Source organism: Populus alba, chromosome 2 (assembly GCF_005239225.2).
Source record: "Populus alba chromosome 2, ASM523922v2, whole genome shotgun sequence".
In the NCBI taxonomy this organism is placed as follows: Eukaryota; Viridiplantae; Streptophyta; class Magnoliopsida; order Malpighiales; family Salicaceae; genus Populus; species Populus alba.
Window position 1 is genome coordinate 13,705,211 of NC_133285.1, and position 24,511 is coordinate 13,729,721.

Genomic DNA, 24,511 nt, shown 5'->3' on the forward strand with positions numbered 1-24,511 from the left:
CGTACCCACAACCTAGGTTATAAGGTTAAGATAACACCATAAAAAACAAATCAAAATAAATTATAAAGTACAATTTTAAGTCAATACAATGAAATTGAAAAAAAAAATCACTTTAAAAAAGGACTTAAAGGATAAACATGGTCAACTCATATTACATCGCTAAGTTAGTGACTTAGATAACGATGTTGGGATCTCCTTATAAAAAACACAAATCAAAATAAATCATGAATCATAAGTTTTATTTAATAAAATTTTGAAAAAAAATAATAATAAAAAAATCAACTGAGTTAACTTGTTAAATTCATCATCTGAGTTATAAAACTAAAATAATTTTATAAAAAACATAATAAAATAAATCATGAAATCTAATTTTAACAAATTAAATATTCATAGATAAAAATTAAAATTTTTAAAAAATTAAAAGAAAACCATGAAAACAGAAAAAACACAACAGTATTGAAATAATCAATGTTTTTATGGGGCGGTGCGTAGTAATATCACAATTGGTTTTATTTTTTGTTTTGCTAAATTAAATAAATTTTGGAAAAGAAGATGTCGAAGACTATGGTTATCCCAAGTTCGGTGCAGGAAATTCCTAGCTCAACGTGGGAATACGATGTGCTCTTTCCAAACACCTTTAAGTTGCAGGAAACACAAGTCACCAAACACGTGTCATATAATTAATCCCGTCAAAACATATCGAGAACCTTCCTCGCTAATCGCCAAACACGCAAGCACACACCGCCTCTCAACAAAAAGGCGCAAATCGGACCGTAGATTATCTTCTTAGCCAAAACATCACAGCCGTTGGATCTCTTAGGGTGTCTATATAATTAGGTTCCTACTATAACGCTGTCATCTCTTTCCCCTTAAAGGCGCATCTTCCCCTATTTATATTCCACTCTACAATCTCAATTTTCAGATCCAAAAAATAATCTCTCGGGTTCTCTCTTATTTGTCTTCAGATTCTAGTAGATCGTGAAATGATCTATCTTCTGACCAAGCATTCTCTTGGTCCCGGATCCGATTTCTTGCGTAGGCTTCCCGGCCTAAATAGATCTGATATCGAAGTGATGTGCCTCTCTTGGGTTGAATTTGGATCGGAAAATCTTGAAGGATCGTGCTGCCAATTAACGTAGTCTATGGAGGTATGATTTCCAGCTAGATCTATTTTGCTGATCTTTGATTTTATATTTTTCTTGAATTTTCGAAGATTTATATTTTGCATCCTTTTCAGTTTTGTGATTCGATCTGGTTAAAATATTTCTTGTTGTCGAGAATCCGGATTTCTTGCTGAGGAGGAGATCTCTTCCTTGCAGGAACACCTAAAGGTGAGTCGGTCTTTGGATTTTTTAAGATCTAGGGTTTAATACTTGATGATTTTTGTTTTTGTTTTCTTTTTGTAAGCAGCGTATTAATTTCTGGATTGCCTGAAACAGATTACACGGACTATGGTGATTCGCTGTTTTGGGGGATGGAGCAGGGGGTGTTGGCGTTTTGCCGGTGTTCGCGAGTATTAATAGGCTGCTTATGAGTTATGGGTAAATTATTTACATGTGCTTGTTAATATATTAAGCATCTATTCTCTCCGACCATGTTAAATATAGAGTTTAGCGTGATTGGTGGTTTGTTGGGTGAGTGGCTGAGTTGATAAAAAGGTGTTGAGATATGTCGATCTCTGATGGATGTTGTTAATTGTGTCAGTCCGACCTTTGCCATGTCAGGTGCGCTTGCTTGGCAGGTCAAAAAACCTAATAAAAAAGAGAATATTTTTGGGTTTTGAAGGGGGAGATGGCACGGGATTATTTATTTATTTATTTTGCCCGGCTCTCCCCCTTCTGTGTTGGACAGGCTCCTTGTTTCCCTATCTTTCTACCCACTTTCTTGTTTCTGCTGGACGGATACCAAAAACATTGCACATCATAGCCGGAAACCATTGTACCAGCAGGAATCAGCACTCTAACAACATCAATCATCATCCAAAGGTATATTCTGCTATAGACAAGTTAATTTCCTAATATATTATTATTCGCTGTCTGCATTAAGTTATCTCCCAGCTTTTGTGGAACAGTTAACTATTTCATACATAATATCATAACACGAACTGATCACACTACCCTCAACTGCACAACGGCTCTTCATATTCATTTACAATATTATTTATAAACTTTAAGAAAGGGTTCATTTAAGTTTACACCTGGTGTAGATAAATTTGAGCCCTGACATCTTAACGCACATGTTCACTGGAATAACGAGATGTTTGATTTGCAGCTACCTTCACCATGGCATTCTAGCCATTGCTCACAATATCTACAATCTGACTAATCTAGCCACACATGCACCTTTTTTTTGGGTTTTGGTTCATTGCCTGCAATCTAATAATAATGAAAGAGTCCCAACAATTTATGACACCCAACTGCCCCATTTAAGTATGGATAAAACCTGATATGCCGTATGGAAAGACAAGCTAGATGAGATCTGATATAAGCCCGTTGCAAAGACAAGCTATATTATTGTTTAAGTTTTGATTCTGAGTATCTCGACCTCGTACTTTCTATTTTATTGATCACTTTCTAGATGTTAATATTTATTTACATTTCATTTCAGTATGATTTTGTTATGCAATTATTGTAGCCAAAATTTCTCCTTCAGTGTCTCGTCTGTGTTGTAGCACACTGTATTTGTCAGGGAGGAGTTATGGATGGTTGATTGTTGTCACGTTATAATCTTTTGTAACTACGGTATTATTACAGCTTGTATAGAGTCTTGATCAAATCTAGTCATCCAAAATGTATTTTGGAAGACCTATTGCTCCTGTAAGCTCTCTTAGCTAATGCCTTTACCTGCGACTGTAATATTGGAGAGCTTCCAAGGATTTCCGCATCATGATCCGCCACGCAAATCCGTGTTGGAATTTATCATGCTCAGCCACTCTGCCTTTTGGAGCAAGTTCTGATTCTAAAGTTATTCCTGCGACTGTAATATTGGAGGGCGTTCAAGGATTGCCGCATCATGGTCTGCCACCCAAACCTGTGTTGGAATTTATCGTGTTCAGCCACTCTGCCTTTTGGAGCAAGTTCTGATTCTGGAGTTCCACTTGTGCTGCCTTCTCAGTATTTGACAGAGACAATGGAGTAGCGATGCAGGATCGGAGGTTGATTGATGAAGTGAGGCGATGACACATGAGCCTGACCTAGTTGAGCCTATGTTGTATGTTTTCATGATTGTGTTTTAGCTCTTGCAGCTCACCGATTTTTGAATATCATCGATACTGATGGATAATGCCTGCTCAATTGCAGGGATCTAGGCACCACCCACCTCTCTTGCATGCCCGTGTTTTCTAGCGATGACATAACAAGCTTTTTGAGGATTGCCTTGAATTCATGTCTTGCGGAGTATGCTTCAATTGTACCCGAATGACATCATGGTGCTGATCGGAGCTACAGCGAAGAAGTGTTACGGTAGTAATGGAAAACAAGTGATTGAGCTGAAAAGTATTATTTCCGTCGAGAAGCCTTTTTTTCTGCTAGGAACCTCAATCAGCGTTCTTCCTTTACCCTTCAATAGCTAAGCTTTTTAGCACATGGAATGCCTTTCTTTATCCATGAGATTTCATTTGTCTCTCTTGCACTACATAAAGCGTGTGTTTTCTGTATCCATAAAGCGTTGTATGCATGCTAAGGTAACAGAAATCAGGTTCTTGCATTATTTTATGATTCTGAGTGTCTTAATACCCAAGTCTTCTTAGGTCTCCTGATCGAAAAACTGGTATTTTCTGTTTGTGTTTTCATTTTCTCCAAGTGGATGGTATTTCAAGGCGTAAATACCAATATAAAGGTTAAAAACCCTCTTGATATTGTGGAAAATGGAGATGTCCTCCTATTCCTATTCGGAGGTCTTGTGTGGAAGTCGGTTCAGGATGCAAAGAGCATGATCTCTATCGTCGAGGTAAACTACTTTTATTTGCTTGTCATAAAAAGTATTTGTCTTATGGTTTTTCTGCCTTGAATTTCTGGCTAACAAGTCTTGATATTTAGTTTCATGTCTCAAATTTTATGGTGCTCAGCACTAGATGGAGATATTCTTTTTGCGCCTGCCAGGTGCAAGGTGTATCTGGGAAGTAATTCATAGCTAACTACTCGTTATTCTGAGCACTATGGGATGGGACTTTTAATAAAAATTAATATGTTGAGATCCAATAGCTCAAACTCGGTAAGAGCGTCCTAGCCTTGGTGCTAGAGAGATTGGTGGTTCAAATCCACCTGGATCTGTATTTTTTTGTGTGGTCAAACGTTGAAAGACGCGAAGCCTGTAAAATGGAAAATGCTCGAGGTGCTATAAAGATTAGATTATTAAACTTATTTCATTAAAAAAAATTTTAATATATCATAAAATATCGTAAAAATTTTAAGTGAGAAAAAAACTAAAGATGACATTAAGAAAATATAGTATTAAAGAAAAAAACTAAATATAGTATTGAAAAAATATAGTATTAAATAATGTGACTTTATTTAAAAGTCTATAATATCAGATTGCAATCAAAATAGTCTTCTTATTTTTATATATAAAAAAAGAAGGATAAATAATTGTATTGATAAATACACAAGTATATGAACATTTGTTATTCGAGCTTTCAATCCTTTTGTTGTCTGCAGGTTTAAGTTATTTATTTTATGAAAAAAATACCGCTAGAAAATTACAAATAATTCAATCTCGTGTCCTCTTCTTTATCTAGTGTTTTTTTTCCTCAGAGATTTTACAGACCATATGCCTGTGGAAGGATATTAAAATACTCCATTTTAATATCAAGTCCTGTAGTAAGAACAAGTCTAAAACAATAAAAAAGAAAAGGAAAAGGCAGGTTAGGTAAGGTTTGAAATAGGCAAGCCTAAAAGAATATTTAGGAATGCAGTTCTGTTCTATAATTATTTATTTAATATATTGATTTTAAAAATAAAAAAAATATTATTTTAATATATTTTAAAAAATTTTAAAAAATAACTAAATAATTATATAAGGGAGGGGAAAAATGGATTGGATTTGGGTCTTCCACTCTCTGTCAAAGAAAAGGAAAAGGGAGAACGAGAGAGAGAGAGATTGCAAGGGGAACGGCGGCTACTGTCGAAGGGAAAGAGGAAAACATGGTTTAGGGTTAGGGTAAGTAAACTATATATTCCCTCTCTTTTTTTCCTGTGCAAATTTGGTTTGAGTCAATTTAGTTTGGTCTGGTTTATTCGGTTACGAGACCAAACCAATTTTTTTGTTTTTAAATCTCTCTTTTTTTTTTTTTTTTTTTTTTTCCGGTTTGGTTTTTCAGAATAATTGATTAATTATTTTTTTGAAAACACCTAACCTCGTTACTTGAGCCCATGATTTTACGAGGAATTCTTAGCTTCAAGTATGCAGTTGTATGTTACTTGAGCGGGCTGATTTTTAATCATGGCTGTTTGATTGAACTACACTGTTTATTACATCGTTCGTCAACGGTAAGCCTTCCCTCAGTACCTGATTTCCCAATTTCATCAGTTGTTTATACTCTTGAGCTGTATTTTTTCCCATCACAACAATCTTAGTTTGCCACATCGAACTCATCGTTGACAAGAGCATCTTTGGGATATGTGTGTAGCACTCCGAGTTCAATTGAAACAGAAAGAATAAATTTATCTAAAAGACTTAGTCTAAGATATGCTCGGTGTTCTTTCATCTTTATTTCTGTCGCTTTTAGTTTAAATCATGATCTAGAATTATTTTCTCTTAGAAATTTTGTTCAAGTTGAAAACTGGGTTTGCATCTATTGTTTCTTTCATATTTGATTCAATCTGGACAAAGCAAAAAAAATGTTCAGGTTTAGATCTTCTTGCCTTTAAACACTTCAAATATTTTGTTGTCGATATGTTTTGTTTATAGTTTACACTGCCTTTTTATTGCTGCCTGGGTTTTTGATATAGGATAAACTTAATTCTGGTTTTTTTTTATAAAAAAAATTCTTAGGCTGGGCAATGATTTTTCTACAATTTTGGTCTTATGAGCTTCAAAGAGTTGACTTTGGATGCATGCATGTTGTTTCCATCACCAAACATTTGAAGTTTTCCCCTCCAAGCTTTTCCTGTTGTTTATGCTTATCTAAATAGCTAGCCTTTTTTTTTTTTTTTTTTAAATCCCTACAAGCTACTTGCTTTTGTTTTTCACATGCTTATCTTTTCATTTCAATAATTACAGAAAGAAAGGATCGGGACCTTTGTTTTTTTGCTAAAGATTCAGGGGGGATTTTACCTTGATAGGGCTTGAGATTCTTAGAGATGTAAGAGAAGCAATTCAAAAGACTACAGGCTAAGGATCGGTTGAACTTATTAAAAAAATGCTGAAAGAGACCTCGAGTGGTGCATTGATGCTTTTTTTTTTTTTAATATTCCAAAGGAGCATAACAAAGCTTTTCAGTACCTCCTGTACTGTACTCTTCTTTTGCTTTTGTCTGCTAATCTGATTGCTAGGTTAGTTTTCTTCGAAACTCGATTTTTGTAGCAGAAATATATTTTGAGGTATGTAAAAGAAGAATAACTCTGACTGAATGAGTGCAATATATTTATGCAACCTCCTCTTGGAAAAAATCATTTTCCACCGAAGAAGAGGAGAAAATTGTGCTTCATATCTTTGCTTGCTCAAAACTCTTTTCCTTTCCCCCCCTCAATTAGCTACCTGTGATGGCTTTGAAATGCAAAATTCCGTTCGTTTTTGGTGTGCTTTTGCTATACCTGAAGCCTAATTTGATTAGATGTGTACATTTTCCTTTTGAGTTCAGGGATTAATACACCAGCTACGTTTTCTTGGCCATTGTTCTATAGAAGTATTGCGCTTAACCAGAAGCAAGCACTTAAGTATTTGTTGTTTCTTTCATATTTGATTCAATTTGGACAAAAAAAGCTGTTTTCTCGTATGAATATATAACTGCTTTGAATAGCTCTTCGTCAACACTCGGTTACTTTGCTATCATGCTGAATCCCAGTTATCATGGGTATGTAATCTTTTTTCCAATCATTCATCATTAGAGATGAGAATTCCATTGAAATTAAGACTTCTTAGTTTTGCTAACTCACTAATGTCAGTTTCTCATCGCAGGCATGAGCTGTTGGAATAAGATACCTGGAAAATTTTGTTCAGAAAGAAACTCGCTTCACTTTTTCATAAACTGTTTGACTGTTTTGTTTCTGTTGCATCGATCATTAAAACCAGCACCCTCCATTGTATGTCATCAGATCAGGTAAAGTTTAGATCATTACTTTATGCACTTGCATCGTTCTTTTCTTTTCATAGCGGAAGAAGCCACATAAGAGCGCATTAGTGTTGAATAATACCTCTTTGTTTGTTCAGCTTATATGAGATGTTCTATGCGATGCGCATTATATTGTAATGTGATGTTTTTTAATATAAAATTGAATCCATGATTTTTCGAGGAATTCTTAGTTTCAAGCATGCAGTTGTATGGCAGTGGATCTCCTGTTACTTGGGCGGGCTGATTTTGAAGCATTCTTTTGATTTGTTTTTATGACCTTCCAGATTCGTTTTTCTTGCTTTGATTTGCTCTCTTTACCCTGCCTATTTATGACCTTTCAGGTGGATTCTGGAACTGTAATCAAAGCATTTCTATAGAACTAACGTTTCGCATTCCATTTCATTGATTTACATCTAATCTTCGCCGCTTTCTCACCGACGTCTTCTCGGCCCTTACGTCTATTTGTCATTCATTCCCCCCACCAGCTTCTTCCCATACCTTTTCTTGATTTCCTCTTCCTTCTTTAGAGGGTATCAAGATTCTCGATATACAAAGCGATCATTTCTGCTCAAAATTAATTCCTGCTTTATTAGAATATGTTGTCATTGAAACACTCTCTTTTAGTTTTAAATTATGTGACGTCCAAAAAACTCTCATGTTGTATCATCCTCCTCGGTAAGCTTAATTTTACATATCTTAGATTAATGTTTATATCAATGTTTTTATAAATGTTTTGTTTATGTTTCTCCCTTGTACGTAAGACAGTAAAGGGGTTTGCCAATTACATTAATCCAACTTTACGTTTCATGTTTATATTTGCGTTTTAAAAATGTTTTTGAAAAAAATTAATTTTTTTTTTTTTTTTATTTCAAATTAATATTTTTTAGATTCATTTAGAATATAAAAATAAATAAATATATATATATATATATTATTTTGATACATTTTTAAATGAAAAAAACACTTTAAAAAACAACAACAATTATACTATTCAATCATATTGAGATTTTCAAATATTTAAATTGTTTATAAGGATCAATTGATAATACTTTAGAGATTTTAATTTTTCTTGTTAGGACTGGTCTAAAACTATGAGATTCATTTTTCTTTGTTGTTATTTTTTATATAATTATAATTCGAAAAACGTGATATTTGATGGAGGATAATCCAAATCAATATCTATTTTTTTTGTTCTTATAGAATTTATTAATTATAAAAACTTGAAAATACCTTTCACCAATCTAGCTCCTATATAATGAATGTAGCATGTGACTGTTTAAGGTCTCTAAACATGGTTAAAATTAACTCGTACCACCTGTTTAAGGTTCTACAGTTCTATTTTCCTTTGGAGGTAAGTTCTCCTCGGGATTTTCTACTTTGCCTTTTGACCTGCTCTTCTCTCCATTAGAGGCCTTTTCCACTTGATTGGTGCGTTCCATTGAGCAATATTTCTGGCCGTTCTTGCCTTGGAAATTATTCTCTCTATCCTTGTCTGCTTATAAGAACTCCCGAGGCTGAACTCTCTCTCTCTCTCTCTCTCTCTCTATTTGTGTGCCTCACATGTATGGCGGAGACGGTTAACATGGTGGGTTAGAATAATGAGAAAGGAATAAAAACAATGGAGTCGCTGGAGTATTGACTTTTCAAGAGATTGTGCTTGCCAAGTTTTGTTGACTTTTCGTGTAGTGCGTGAGTCACCTGTTTGTTTTAGCTTTACTGATCAATTTTTCAGGAACTCGAGGTGTCCGGGTCAGCTTGCGTGCATCACAACTAATTCTCATGCTCATTGAACATCTTGCAAGTTCAGTGAGCATGTAAGGCACCGCGAGAATGACAGGCGTACACATGTGAGGCTTGAATCCTGGTGTGGAGGAAGAGAATAAGTCCTTTCAACCACTAGACCACAACCCCATGTGTAGCTTTACTGATCATTATATAGTCTAGAAGGGGTTGGTTGCATCAAGCTAGCATATAATTGTTAAGTAATATGTTATTTTAGGCTAATATGTTTTCTTAAATAAGTACGCGAAAAACAACCAAGTTATTATAGGAATGGATCTCCAGTATCATAGGAATGGAAAGAGAATCCAGGAAGACAGAGAGAGTCTCGTGTGGTATATTAATGGCGATTCCAGAACATGACAGCCACACCATTGCCGGACTCTCCACGTGCGTGACTAAAGCAAGAACTGGAAAGGGTATCCAATGCCTTTTATTTTATCACTCATGCGCAGATAAAGTGTTTTTAGAATTGCATTAGCTACTCTGATTGTAATTTAAAAAAAAATTTATTTTATAAAATTTATTTTTAATTATAATTGGTTTTAAAAAGTATATGTTTAATTAAAATTATGGTTGAAATTGAGATTGAACAAAAAGTAATTTAATGTATTTGGTTAAAACTGTTTTTGAAATTAAGGTTATAAAATAATTTTAAAAAATATATATTAATATTGATAATTTTTAATTTAAATATTGTAGATTTAACCATTACTATTATATTATAAAATAAATAATATTTTATATAAAATAATTTTTTTTACACTAGTTTTTTCAAATAAAAAACAATTAAAAATAAAAAATATATTTTTTTTATTTTATTAGATTAACCTAATTCAATGCGTTATTAGCTTTGCACCGGACTAGTCCGGTAAAAAAAAAAACCATTGAATAATGGAATATGCTCCACTTTTCGGAAAAAAAAAATGAACAATACATTATTAGTAAGTTTTCCGGTTTAAAAAAACAACTCTTTGCTGTTTTTAAAAAATATATAACTGTGCCACAATTAATAATACATCTCATTGTTATAAATAACAATAAATCTGCTATAAAAACATAACCAAACAATTAAGTTGCTTTGGTTGCTTTAAATGTAGATACAACCACGCAACCAAACGGACTATTAAAGCAAAGCAAGCTGTTGAATGCCAGCGAGTGAGTGATGTCATTTGCATCAGCCTGGGCTAGGCTATGATTTATTAATGATTTCCATTTATTTATTTATTTATATATTGTGAATACAAGTATAATCATTAGTTTTAGTTTTCCCCTTAAGCAATTTATAGTTTCGACCCTAAAAACTAGTGGAATTAAACTTTTGACCATCTAGAAAAACTTTTCTAGTTTTCCCCACCGGCTAATTTTACTGGCTCTGCCCCCGACAGTAACAAGTGTTTCGAAAACATAAACTGGTAAGGATATGGCCGTACGGCTTGCATCTCCAAGAATAAATATCTCAACTTCTTACAAACAAGGCAACCGAACGTGTCCTGTCTTAAAGGAAGGTTACTCTGGTCCTCCTGTTTTTGTCTTTGTACAAGTAAACTCATGACTTTTCTGTGGAGCAGATATAAAGACAGCCTTCCCAGGAAAGCACATTACCCTCTCTCTCCCCCTCTGTTCCTGCAGCAGTGGTGTATAGCCCTAGTGGTGAACTGATAGTCGTGATTATCTCCCCTTCACTTGATACGTTGAAGAAGGTCACTCTCTTGCTTTGTTGTTTTCTTTTTTCTTCCTGCTTTCGTTTTGCTGTTAGTGACTCTTGGTTTATGATGAAGTTAAGTATGTGGCTTGCTTGATTTATCTATCTTTCTGTTGATTTTGCTTTCTAAGTCTCTATTTGGAACCAAAAATAGGAAATGCAATGGAACATGTCAAATTGGAGTCATGCCTTGTTCTTTCTTTTGGTATGATATACAGTTCGCGTGATGGCATCTATTTATGCTTTCATTGCTCTTTGATGAGAAACTTTTATGGGTGTGAATATGACCATGTGGACAAGTGTTCCAGCCATCATGGATCGATCCCTTGCCTACCTTGTTACCTTTGACTACGTATTCCCTTGCCTTGATTGCAGAATGAGGCCTTGGATCTTGCAATTTCAGTTGCATACATGCTTAAACTATCGTTCTCCCTTTTCTCTTCTTTTTTTCTGATTGTGGCTGATTGGCCAGGTAAAAAATATTAATGTTGACCCAGTTTCTTGTTTACTTTGGTTTATCTCCTATCCTTAAGATCTTCCCTTTTTAATTTCCATTGATTGCATCTGGTCCGATCCTTTAAAGGGTAGTTAGATCGATGCTATTTTGCAGCTAATTCTTTCTTAATGAGTTATTTTTTAAGGTTTGCTCGGCTATTTATTCACCACAGGTTGAACACAGCTGCAGAATTATTGAAACTTGTCACCATGTTTCTCTGGCGGAATAATACCACCCATGATCAGGAAAATGATTCACTGCAGCATGAATCTAAGGTAACAAGTCGGGGAGGTCTTTGACTTGCATTAAACACTAAACCTGTTTTAATATACTAGCGAGTATAGTTAATCTGGTACTGAGTACGGTCTTGTAATTCTACTTTAGATCAATGAGCTCAAGGCTACTATTGGACCGCTATCTGGACACAGTTTACAATTTTGCACCGACGCATGCTTTAGAAGATATCTGGATGCTAGGAACTGGAATGTAGACAAAGCAAAGAAAATGCTGGAAGAAACGATTAAATGGAGATCGACATATAAACCTGAAGAGATTTGCTGGGTAAGTTGGCTTAATTCATGTTAATCTTCATAAAAAGCATGGCAACACTCCCTCCTGCAGGCTCAGTGTGTTTACCCCGGATACCATTTGAACCAGAGCTGAAACATTGAAATTACCCGCTCTTCTGATCGTTGGTTTTATTGTCAGAATGAAGTTGTTGTTGAAGGTGAGACTGGAAAAATATACAGAGCCAATTTTCATGATCGACAAGGAAGGACAGTTCTTATTTTAAGGCCAGGAATGCAGGTATCATGGGCTATTCTTTTTTCTTTTTTTCTTTTTATTCTCCCTTGGATGGGGGGTCTGGATGATTCATACTGCAATTCCTTGTATTTCCAAATCGGAAACTAACACCATAGCAACTGCTGCAGAATACAAAGTCAATAGACAATCAGATGCGGCATCTGACATATCTCATAGAGAATGCTATCCTCAACCTACCAGAGGGTCAAGAACAAATGGCGTGGTTGATAGATTTCACTGGGCTGTCCATAAGCAACACTCCACCCATAAAATCAGCTCGTGATACTGTTAATATACTGCAAAACCACTATCCTGAGAGGCTAGCCGTGGCATTTCTTTACAATCCTCCACGATTTTTTGAAGCATTCTGGAAGGTATGTATTCTAACTCCTTTCAACTGTTTTGTTTTCTTGAATGAGTTTTGGAACGCGAACTTATTAAACTTGCAAATAATTTGTCCCTGTGGACCAACCTGCCGAGGCCATGCAGGCATTGAATAAATTGCGTATGAAGATTAGCAACGTTTCATTGCTACTTCTGGTCCTCTAGGTTGGAGTAGTCAAAGAATCAAACATAAAGATTCAGCAACGACAAGCTAGATTGCTTTGCATGCTTCTTTATTGTTCTAATACGTTCTGTAATATAATGCAGTAGTTACTTACGCTCCTTTTGTGTTTTGTCTTGGTCTAATGGTATTTAGGACACAATTAGATAGATTCGAGTCGGATCGACTAACATCTCATGGTCGAATACATGCAGATTGTCAAGTATTTCTTGGATGCCAAAACATTCCAAAAGATAAAATTTGTATACCCCAAGGATAATGACAGTGTCGAACTCATGAAGTCATATTTCGACGATGAAAATCTTCCAACCGAGTTTGGAGGAAGGGCCATATTGAAGTATGACCATGAAGAGTTCTCAAGATTAATGACTGAAGATGATGCGAAGGCCGCTTCATTTTGGGGATCTGATAAGAAGCTTCAACAAGCAGTAAATGGGCATCATGGAGCCGATGGGGCTCCATCACCGGTCAGCTAGGCCGCCATTCTCAGTGTATTATCAAAATAAAGTATAGACCATATGTAGTCTGTACACCTGAAAGGGAGCTGTGGTAGTGGATGAGATGCTTATCTTCATTTCACTAGCGAGAACTGCCATCGTTTTTCAAGATAGGATAATAGCGGAAGCAGCTTGCTTTTTACTACTCATGGGAACGTTTAAGTTTCCACCCCATGTACTGTTGTACTGTATTCAATGCTCATTGCAACTCAGATTCTCATGAATTCAGCAAAATGTAATAAACTTCTCTATCTATCTCTTCCCCCAACAACTTTTAAGGAGCCAGATGCGCACGAAGTCATCTGAAATTTGCTAAAATCATAATGGGAGGTCATTAGTTGAGGCGAAGCTTCATAGGATGAATGCAAGAACAAAAGAAGGCCAATCTGCTGTTAAGCTATAATTTTAACTACGAATCCGCAGCGTTCCTTTGGCTAAGTTGGCTTCTCAAAAACAGATTTTATTAACATAGAAATACAAGCCATACAATCTTACACATGTATATTACCGTACATCAATGTAATCGACTGTCATCCCTTCCCCTTTGCAGGAACTAATTATCTGTTATACACTCTAAACAATACCAGACACATCAGAGTGGGAAACTGTTAGCTACACAGAGTCAAAATCTTGCGGTCAAAAGAGCCATCTTGTGAACATGGTCAAGTTAGCAGCATTTGGATGTTGAGGGAATGAGGGATAGCAACTCAGAGAAAATGAATCACACAAGCCCTCTTTTGAAGTTATGCGTTGTTGCTTTGTAAGTGCGAACCAGCAAACCAACTCCTACACCGATCCCAAGACAAATGCCAAGCCCAAGCCCCACACCAACCCTGACACCAGCATTAAACCATGAAAGTTCACCATCTTCAACGTCCATGTATTCATTTCTCCTCCAGTACATGTTACTATAATCTTCTTCATTTTCTAATTTGTAACTTCTGTAGTCAACTACCTGCAAATGAAGAATTGAAAAGTGATGCGTGAGGTAAATACCACATCATTCTTGGGAAAAAAACATCCAGAAAGCTAGTAGGTTTAAAGGTTAAAAGCTGAAATGAACTAAATAAGTTCATGTTCGACAAGATGGGCAGACCTTCACCTCAAATACAGAAATAAGTATATAATGCATTCCCTGGTGAACCATCAAATTCAGCAATAAGAATTCACATGATCAATCCTTTACCGTCAGATTTCACATTTTTCTATGAGAATTCTATGCCGTGTAGACCAGGCTCACTTAAACTAGAAATAATAGGTCTATTTCCAAGAAGAAGAAGAAGAAGAAGACATTGTAATCATTGCTTGTGATCATGGTATGGTGGGGCTCTCACCAACCTTCAATAGCCCCATCCCAAAAGAATCCTCAAAAAGGCACACGTAAATACAATCCTTGCATAAGTCTTGACTGAATGATAAAACGAGGCTTTAATTATTTATAGTAAAACAATCACAGAACAATTAGTGGGATCAAATTCAGCTAGTAAACAAATCGCTAATGACACCAAGCCTTTGCAGAATAGCAGCAGATTCCCTGTATCATTTAAACTTTTTGAAATACCTGTAGCAAGTGCATGATAATGTGTTCAAAGAAACATTCATGTGAACTTCAGGACACGCTCCTAAAGTTATAGAGCACAAAATCCTTTTGTTAATTTTTTATGTGCTTTACGGAAACGAGTGTGCCAAGATATGCAAGAGATAATCTCGCCATTTTTTGAGGCCAAAGTTCATTACCCTCCCTGGCCCCGTGGAGAGATGCCAAATTTATATGAAAATGAAAATCAACTTTACATGAACTCTTCCAGGTATCCCTTTCTCTAGTAGCTCCAGATGCATATAATTAACACCATAAAAAAATTAAAGAAAACGGAAAGTAACAAGTTATCTAGAATGCATTGCTACACCATGCAATGTAACAGCTCAAGTTGATTGAAGGAAACAAAAAATGGTCCCAGATAACAAGAAGATTGTCAGACATGAGATCTTGCACATTGAAAAGATTGGCAACTGAGACAAATTTGTGCTGCCAAGTATCACATGCACAATCCTTATCATGTGTTGAAGTCGAAATTTAGTGTTTAGGATTTAATTGTAATCCAAAGACAAAATGTTCTCATCACCACAATGATTCAACTAGCTTGCTGCAAGTAGCTTTTGAACCCAGATTGCAGTGAACCCTGTTAAGTAATAACAACCCACCATTTAGTTCAGTTACAGAAAGAGAAAGAACAACGAAATTCCCAGAAATGGCCCAAGGGTAGGTAGCTCCACATGTAGGCACCAACATCCATGCGGCTTAAGCATGAGTCCATGCACATCAGGATTTCAGAGGAAGGATATTGAAAACAATGCAACAAAAAAAGAGGGACAAGGAGCACTATCTCATCGCTTGGAAAGTGTGCCCTGCCCATACCCATGCCACATCTAGGATGAGATACAGCTTCCTAGTCCAAAACATCAAGAATGGGACCTTTACAACAACCAAAAACATGTTCCAAGATAGGAAGCACATTTGGGGCCATACCAAAAAGGGAATTCAACACAAAATTCTCTCCATTTCTTAAGTTTTGAATCACATGATTCATATCAAATTAAAAAATAACTAACCAAACTGCAAAGAATATGCTCCTTCAAACATGAAAATATATTAATGCACCGTCTGAGTGCAATATCAAAAATCATACATGCACGTGTATATTCCACCAAATTGAAATTTAAAAATCAAAATATTGTCCTTACCTGCAAATCATGGTCTGGTGATGCAGTTTTTGTGGATTCAGCTGTCTCATACTCAGGAATTGAGTCCAACATGCCCTTCCTATTGTGCTTCTTGCGGTAAGTGAGCTGCAAAGTCTTGGTTAATATGATAGGTGTCCCTGAGAAGGAGCCTGTAACATAAACCTCAATGGTTGGTCGTGGTAACTCCGGGCCATCATTGTATTTTCCTTTTAAGAAGCCAGTGCCAATGGTTATATGGGAGTCACAGTTCATCCTCCACCGTTTTACACTGCTTTTTGATTCCCCAGTGAAACCATTACTACTGGACATTTCCAAGACCCCGGATAGAACAAGATCCTTTCCATCAAATACCTCAAATTCCAAACTCCCAGTACTTCGGATACTGTCTGTGCTAACAAATGTAGCTTCTTCTGATTTTCTATCCACTCGATCTCTCCTAAGAAGCGAAGCAACACCATCAGAATACATACTAGTTCGAGAACCATTAATTTCCAATAGAGTATCAGGACTTAGAGGAATATGGTTGAGAGTGAGGAACTGCGGGGTCGAATCATCGACCTGAAAATTACTGATCCTGACATAAAAGACTCTCAGATCAAACCAAGGTGATAAGAATTTGGTGCAGGGTTTGAATGGTGAGTATCTAATGATTTGAAGATTGGATTTTGCTGCTTCCCCATTGCTGGATGCTTCATAAGGACCCTCCATGATTGATGATCCAGAAGCTTAATCCTCACACACCGAAACCTTTCAATTTGGATTGGATTGGGCTGGAAACATCTAGAGAAGAGCCATACAAGTTTAAATCAAATATCCAGAGAAGAACTGTTCAAAAATCAAACAGAGATTTACTATTTATTTAGATTAAAAAAAAAACAGCAAATCATCTGAAGAAAGAAAAACTTGGTACACAAAAAGTAAAACCCAGAAACCCAAAATAGTCAAGACTCATATCCTTGCAAATAGAATAGAAGAGAGAGACCTGATATTCAGGAAACTGAAACCCAAGAAATAAGGAAAACAGAGTAGAAAAAATCATAACCGGCACAAACAAGCATATATTCCACACACAACTGTTCTCTTTTTGACTCACTGATCATCTTCCCTCAATATAATGTATATTCCAATACCAAAAATTAAAGGGGCAAAAAAAAAAATCAGACATCAAAAATTTGTTCTAAGCAGAAAGAAATGCCCACCAGCAGAATAGAAGGAATTCACTCCCGAGTAAACAAAAAAAGGGACTTCTCTTATCTTTTCAATTCCAAATCAAGCAGCAGTAACTATCATCTTCCAAGAAGAAAACATAAATTTCCAAAATAAAAAAAAAAGGAAGATAATTATGCATACCCAACAAAACAGGACTATGCAGCCGGCTTTTAGTAAATAACTAGAGAGGTCGCCGCGGGCTATTTTTAAAATACGTGCTGTTTTTAATTGTAAAATAATTAAAAATATATATTTTTTTTAACATATAATCAATAATTTTGTTCACGATTTGACTTTTAGACATGAAGTAACATTAAAACAACAAACTTAAAATATTTTAAATTTTATATAAAAATCTAATTATAAAATTTTTAAGCAATGGATAAACAATACATGTTAAATCATGCTTGCTAGACCCACTAAAATAGAATCTTGTTGATGCTTATCAAATCCACATTACTTGGAATTGGCAACCAAGCATGTTCAAAATTATAGTAGAGATTATTTTTTATTTAAAAATACATTAAAATAATTTTTTTATTTTTAATATCATCATATTAAAATAATCCAAAGCTATAAAAATTATTTAATTAAAATCATAAAAAACAAAACAAACTCACTCAACCCAAACAACCATACCCCTTAGAAAATAGCCAACAAACAAAATAATTGTTGTTATTAAACTATATAAACTCTGTGCGACTCTTTAAAAGAAAAAATAAATTATTAATTAAATATTTTATAAACCAATACATAAAAAAAAAAAAAAAAGCACGATTGCCCCAATCAATCTCAAAAGCAAAATCCATTCACAATCTTTGAATCAAGCAAAGTCCAAAAGAAATAATTAAAATAAACTACTCAACACACTTAGAAGTGATAGAGCACTTATATTTGCCTAAAATGAAGAGAAACAATAAAGAAATTACTATCACAAAATCAATCAAAATCCCATCCAACTGCACTAGGCCATCATTCTCCCAAGAACAATCTTGTAATCAAGTACATCACAAGTAAAACCTGTATCTAACTACTAGCGCCTTCACACCAAACAAATCATGAGAATGACAACTCGCTACACATGCATTAACAACGAACAACTCAATAACCCAAAATATGTTATGCACACTATGAAAAAAATAAAAAAAAAACAAACCATTCACAATTTATTACAATAACCAATTAATTTCTCCCAGATAAATACTGTTTTAATTCATAATAAAAATATTAAGAATATAGAGTACATAACTGAGTTTCTTTTTTTTTTTAAATAAAATAAAAGTCATACTACCAGCCAAAAAGGGTCTCTCTTTCTGTTGACACTCTGCAACAACACTGAGCCACAAGAAAGGAAACAAAAAAACAAAAAGGAAAGAAATCATTACCAAGAAAACCCTCTATTAAAAAGCAGCCACTTAAATATTATAGGAGACCACAAAAACGACACTGTGACAGACCCATCTACTCCTCCAAATCGCCATTCAAGCTTTAATCTTTAAGCTTTTGATTACTCTCAGCACAATTCGTGGCTTGAAAAAACCCCCACCTATCACCTATACTTTTCATAGGAAATCTCTAGCCTCTTACAGTGTTTATAATCAGTGAGTGGTGTATATAATCTGAGAAACTGATTTGTTATTTATTTATTTATTTATTTATAAAAGCGTCGATGGAGCGATGTGCTTCATGTGACCTTTCCTTTTACAGTAGAAATTGATAGAGCCCTCGTCTAAGCAGGGACAGGGCCAGAAATTATTCTTAGGGGTTAAAATTGAATAAAAAAAAGTTGAGACATGTATTATATTTTCTTGACCAATGTGCTGATTATTTAAAATTCATTTCTTTCAGTAATAATAACCTCTTTTTATTCTTTCCATTTAAATATTAACTACGTATGTTCATATCAGGAACATAGCTGCACAGCAATTAATTAATTAATAATTATATATTAAAGATGATGTTATCTTGTTTTTTTGTTTTCATACATTGTTTATTTCTTATTATATCATATAAATTATGCTTAGATAAATGTTTGAGAATGTGGTTGCTGTTTTTTACTTTTCGTACCGAAATATATCAAAATGATGTTTTTCATTTTTCAAAAAAATTATTTTTAAAATGAACGAATCAAAATATATAAAATAATTAATTTTTTTTAAGAAACACGGGTACAATCACATTTCTAACATTCTCATCGAAACATTAATTGGTTATGAACAACACAAATTCATTTAGCAAGGTTTTTCTAAATTCATTTATTCCATGTTTTCACTCACATTAAGATAATACATCAAACCACCACTAGTAATTTTATAATTCACAAGTGTTTATTTTTTTTTTTTATCATGAACTTAATTCCCTTAAGGTGTTCGTCACGGCGAATGTAGTGGTTAAGTGGATGGATTACGAGCACAAGTTCTCCCACAGAAGGGCTGATGGGTTATGTGTTCGTTAGAGGATCTGTGTTTTAATGGGCCTAAGTGGAGAAAGGCCCATTTGATCGCAAAATCTCAACTTAATAGAGCTTCTTGGCCCGTGAATTTATGGGCAAGGTTTCCTTTAATTAATAAAAATAAAAGGAAGATATCAGCTCCATTGGATTATTATATACAAATCAATCACTACAACACTTTATGTAAAGTAATACCTAATCCAGGCAGTTGACCAGAAAGGTTCCGTAAATGGGAAAGAAGAAAAGCAAGAACACTTTGTCCTTTGCCACCAGTAAGTAGTTCCTTGAGTATTAAAAAGACAAAAAAAAAGCTAAAATCAGTGATAATTTAATGTTCAAGAATACCATGGGCGCTGATCCATCCATGATCTTGTTTCGTAGTTCTGGATTTGACTTGGTTTAAAGTTTGAGTTGTTCCCATTAATTTATGAATTAAATCAATTTGAATTTATTAATTTTTATATAAAATATGTTTTTTTTATAAACAATTTTATATATAAAAAAACTCGATTTTAAGTCAGGTTTACGAGTCTATCCATTCGAATCGAGCTATATGTTGATGAGTATTTGAGAGTGTGGTTTTGGTTGTTTTTTAAAGTGTTTTTTTGCTTGAAAGTGTATCAAAATAATTTATTTTTTATTTTTTAAAAATTATTTTTGACATTAGTGCATTAAAATGATCAAAAATATTAATTTAAAATAAAAAATAAAAAAATAATTTTTTTTAAAAATATTTTTAAAATAAACAAACAAACAAAACATGTGGAAAGAAAGCAAAAGCAGTGGTTGAGTGTTTTGCTCAAGTTGTTTATGCAAAACAAGCAAAAGCAGTGGAGAGAAGATTGGTCGAGTGCTTTGCCTCGACAAATGAACCTGAAAGACTCTGTGGGCTGTGTGGAAGGAGTCCGTTTTTGTTTTTTTTTAAAGAAAGAAAATAATAATTGGGGTAATATCGAATGAGCGTGCATGGTGGGACTTCTTGATGAATTTTCTGTCGAGTCTTCATGTGGACCTTTTTGTTATCCACAATGTTCTTCGCATTCGGAGCCACGCTTGATCAATAAAGCAATAATCAATGTCCATGATAATTGAATTAGGGATAAGCATTTGGTTGGTTGAGCTTTCTGGAGGTTCGAGGTTTTAGGGTTTTTTTATTTAGTTTTTTAAAGGGGGTAATGATTGTTTTTTAAATTGATTTTTACTTAAAAATATCAAAAAAATATTTTTAAAACTTAAAAAACAAACATGTCATTCTAGCCACCAATAAATTTTTATCGTCATTTAAGAAATTACAGCCATTTAAGGAAAATATTGGATATAACATGGATTTTTAAAGGTGTATTTGTTTTTGCGGTTCAATCCATGTTTTAAATTGTTTTTTCATCTTAGAAACACATTAATTTATGTTTCTTTATAGTCTTAATATGTCAATCTTAAGAATAACATAAATTTTTTTAAAAAATATATATATTTTTTAATGTATTTTCATAAAAATATCATACACTGCAATGTCAAATGCACATATTAAGAGCTCGCTTGATATTATAATAATAATTATTTTTCAAAGTGATTTTTACTTGAAAATATATTGAGATAATATTTTTTAATTTATTTTTTATATCAAAATAATCTAAAAACACTAAAAATATTATTTAAAAATAAAAATAAAAATAAAAGTATTTTTTTAATAATATATTTAAAACACAAAAATAAACATGATAATAATATATAATTGTATCAACTATCAACCGGAAATGCATGGAGTTGGCTTGATGAGTTATGAAAACCCTTCCTGTGGTATTTCATCCCTGATTGTTACTTGAAATGGTCGGTAGCCTTGTTTGACTATGACTTCTTTTAAGTGAAGGACAGCATGATATATCAGATAAATTTAAACCATTCATTTTGAAATCAATGGCTTGCATTTTCTTGTATAGGAAAATAAATGCCATATTAACAAAATATAACTTCAAATGAAACCCTAACCATTAGAATTCAAATCAACGATTTGAATGATTCATCTTAACTGGTAAATAATTTAAGTTGCAATTGGATAAATTATTTCAGGTTAATCAAAACAATTCATTTTAATTTTATTTTTTATAAATTAAAATAACATTAATTTGAATTTTTTAAGTTAGATGGAGTTGTGAGTTGACTTATAAAGTCATTGGATTTAATAGAATTAATTCTCATATAATATTTTAAAATTTTAACTTTTTTTATTAAAATTGATATGGTTTAGTAAGTCAAATCATAATTTAACTGGGGTTAAATGGTTAAATTATGATTTGACTGACTAAATCATATCGAATTTAATAACGAAAAGTCAAATCAAAATCTTTATATTTTATTATCTTAGCACGGGCTCGGTCCTTTGTTCATTACCCAAAAAAAAAAAAAAAAAAGGGGGGCTTACCTAGTGTGGTATGAACATTCCATTCGAGTTGAAACAGAACAAGCCCAATATTTTCAAGTAGGTTTAACGGTTAGCGGCCCAATTTTTGAAGAACGCGTTCGAAACGACGTCATTTGTGATCCAACGCTGATGAGGTGATGCATGATGACGAACATAGGTTGTACACCCATCTCCTTTTGCCTCGTGGGGATTGACTTGCCTCTTAGCTTGACCGTACACAATATCGACTAACTTAACTTCACTTGAGGTAGAGCAGGTTTTTTGTACAGCCCATACCAGCATCGATCCACGTGGCATTCTAATCACAGGATTCATGCGGGGAAGGAAGAAAATGTTTCTGGGATTTAAATTAGGATTGAATGGCCACGATGGAAATCGGGCCCACGTAGAAATTACGTCAATCAATCAATCCATCCATAACGTTCTTGTGGGACCCACATAAAGATAAGTCGTCGCCGGCTTTACAAAAATGTTGACCACAGGCAAGAGTCAAACCAATTAAATGCATGCACTTAAGGTTTTACCACTAGGAACTCGAGGTAGAGAAAATTGAGTTTAATTTTTTTTTTTAAATATCATATTCGGTAAAAATATTTTGTAAATTAGTATAATTGAAAAAATAATAAAATAATAATACAATTAAATTCATTATGCTTTTTTTAAAAATCCACGTTCTCAAACAAATTCTTCAAGAAAATTTATCTTTTTATATTTTAAAAATATATATTGTTACACATTTCCAAACAAACATTTAAAATAATTTAATAAGTTACACTTTTAAAAATAACAATGTAATTTAAATTACATTGCCTTTCTCTCTTTATCTCTCCCAAGCTCTCTTTTCTCTCTTTTTTTCCTCCCATTTTTCTGTCCAGCCGTGGTTTAATGAAGAAGAGAGCTGCTGGAATTTTCCAGCTGTGCAAACATATTTACAAAAATGCCATTAATGATTTCCATGCTATTTTTCAGTCTAATTGTCTATATTATTTAACCCTTACCGAACTCTGATCGCTCTAAGATTTTAATTGTATATGAAACTATGTATAAAGAAGGCTCTCGTAAATATTTAATTTGATCCGATGGTTGGATTTAGTGTTGTACTTAATAGCGCTAAATTAATTAGTAAATCATTTTTATGTAAGAAAAATCTAAATTTTTTTTATTTAACCCTTTTATAAAAACATATACATCAATCCTCTAAACTCTAGGGGTCATTTTATCATTTGTACATAACCCATAATCTTTTGTTATTTGAATATTGACTCCTCTTGGTCTTTGTGTATTTATTTTGTCCTATAATTTTTTTTTTTAACAATTTAGCACTAAGTTTACTTTTCATTTAATTAATTTCACCATTTTTATCTTGATTTAGACTTTTTTTAATTTAATTTAACCCATTTTACTATGGATGAAATTTTTTATATTTTAATAACCTAGAAAAATTATAAACAAGGGTTTACAACTCTCCTCTTCGACTCCATCTCTTTCTCACGATCTCTTAGTTTTTAGCAGTGGTGGCAGCTTTGAAATGCATGCAAGACAATGGGGTTGAGAATTTGAGATTTGAGCAAAGGGAAAACTAGGGGTCGGGACTATGGGTGGATTGTCGGCGGACTCAAGGACTAGGACTTATGGAGTGACTCAGTCAACAAATTTTTTAACTTTGATCATTCTTGTGAAATTGGTTTAGTTTTACTGAGTTTGACTAGATTTCGAGTTTTTAATCCGATTTTAATCCAATGTTATATACATGTTAACTCGTAAAATTATATAATTTTACAAGATAGCTTATGATTTTGATAACATTGAGTGTGACAGCTATTTAGAATAAACCCGATGACTTACTTCGTGGGATTAATGTTCATGTAAATAAATTAATTAAGCAACCTAGTTTTGTGAATTTGTGATTATACTATGAATTAAAAGGAATGAATAGGATGTAGTTTACACACACGTGAAGCAACCCTTGTGGCTTTTTTTTCTTCTTTCCTTTTATGTTCAATTTTTTTTTAATAAGTTTTGATTTTTTTTTTATAATTTTAAATCATGTGGTAATATAAAAAATAAATTTTAAAAAATAAAAAATTTATTCTAAAACATTTTCAAATAAAAAAAATACTTAAAAAACAACCATTACAATAATCATGAACACTGTATAGCAATTATAGCATACACACACAATTACATGTAAGTTTCAACATCGTGTAGTACAAGCGAAGGGAGATGTGGACATCAATCCAGATTTTTGACAACATCCTCAAAATGGATCAAGTTTATGCTGAGGACCCATAAAATTAAGGTCTATCTTCTAGGTAGGTCGATAGAGGATGAGAAATTAAAATTTGAAAAATCATCTACCTTGGCGTGTATGAACACCCTTTTTGGTGTTTTGGCTGAATTTACATGAAGTATTGTGCGATTTCCTCCTGACAATCTTGAGGTTTGTCTTTCCGTTGCTAAGATAAATTTCAGGATAAAAGGTATATATAGAAAGCTAGATTGATACACCAAGCAAACACCCTAGTATTAGATGATGACAATTTTTAGCATAGATAGATAATTAATTCCTCCTT

General features: G+C 33.7%; 2 protein-coding genes and 1 long non-coding RNA gene across 10 annotated transcripts; 2 read left to right on the forward strand and 1 right to left on the reverse strand.

Annotated features, from left to right (window-relative positions):
* Positions 1-850: 850 nt before the first annotated feature.
* On the forward strand, positions 851-7,626 carry LOC118056203 (uncharacterized). 4 transcript variants are annotated; one of them, XR_004688779.2, is made up of 6 exons: positions 851-1,148; positions 1,238-1,331; positions 1,440-3,210; positions 3,300-3,948; positions 6,220-7,258; positions 7,612-7,626. It is a non-coding gene; the product is annotated as an uncharacterized lncRNA (long non-coding RNA). The 4 variants fall into 4 exon arrangements; XR_004688780.2 differs by lacking the exon at positions 7,612-7,626 and having other exon boundaries at positions 6,220-7,012; positions 7,117-7,454; XR_004688778.2 differs by lacking the exon at positions 7,612-7,626 and having other exon boundaries at positions 852-1,148; positions 6,220-7,454.
* A 2,897-nt stretch (positions 7,627-10,523) lies between these two features.
* On the forward strand, positions 10,524-13,387 carry LOC118056205 (uncharacterized). Of its 3 annotated transcripts, none has more exons than XM_035068356.2 (6): positions 10,524-10,752; positions 11,423-11,525; positions 11,635-11,811; positions 11,959-12,057; positions 12,183-12,428; positions 12,814-13,387. In XM_035068356.2, the coding sequence occupies exons 2-6, from the start codon at positions 11,460-11,462 to the stop codon at positions 13,093-13,095; spliced, it is 870 nt and encodes a 289-aa protein (XP_034924247.1). In that variant the 5' UTR covers positions 10,524-10,752; positions 11,423-11,459; the 3' UTR covers positions 13,096-13,387. The 3 variants fall into 3 exon arrangements, with proteins under 3 accessions (XP_034924247.1, XP_073263744.1, XP_073263742.1); XM_073407643.1 differs by lacking the exon at positions 10,524-10,752 and adding an exon at positions 10,812-10,834; XM_073407641.1 differs by lacking the exon at positions 10,524-10,752 and adding an exon at positions 10,925-10,959.
* A 173-nt stretch (positions 13,388-13,560) lies between these two features.
* LOC118056204 (uncharacterized protein At1g01500) lies at positions 13,561-17,286 on the reverse strand. Of its 3 annotated transcripts, none has more exons than XM_035068355.2 (3): positions 17,209-17,286; positions 15,859-16,638; positions 13,561-14,071 (listed from the first exon to the last, which is right to left on the reverse strand). In XM_035068355.2, the coding sequence occupies exons 2-3, from the start codon at positions 16,564-16,566 to the stop codon at positions 13,838-13,840; spliced, it is 942 nt and encodes a 313-aa protein (XP_034924246.1). In that variant the 5' UTR covers positions 16,567-16,638; positions 17,209-17,286; the 3' UTR covers positions 13,561-13,837. The 3 variants fall into 3 exon arrangements, with proteins under 3 accessions (XP_034924246.1, XP_034924243.1, XP_034924245.1); XM_035068352.2 differs by lacking the exon at positions 17,209-17,286 and adding an exon at positions 17,058-17,202; XM_035068354.2 differs by lacking the exon at positions 17,209-17,286 and adding an exon at positions 16,841-17,050.
* Between the last annotated feature and the right edge of the window lie 7,225 nt (positions 17,287-24,511).

Excerpts from the sequence above, each read along its gene's own strand:
- LOC118056205 (XM_073407641.1), top strand. The coding sequence starts at position 10,940 with ATGCCTTGTTCTTTCTTTTG. Across the intron at positions 11,526-11,634 it reads CACTGCAGCATGAATCTAAG|ATCAATGAGCTCAAGGCTAC; the intron begins GTAACAAGTCGG and ends ATTCTACTTTAG. Across the intron at positions 12,058-12,182 it reads TTTTAAGGCCAGGAATGCAG|AATACAAAGTCAATAGACAA; the intron begins GTATCATGGGCT and ends CAACTGCTGCAG.
- LOC118056204 (XM_035068355.2), bottom strand. The coding sequence starts at position 16,566 with ATGGAGGGTCCTTATGAAGCATCCAGCAATGGGGAAGCAGCAAAATCC. Across the intron at positions 14,072-15,858 it reads CACCAGACCATGATTTGCAG|GTAGTTGACTACAGAAGTTA; the intron begins GTAAGGACAATA and ends CTTCATTTGCAG.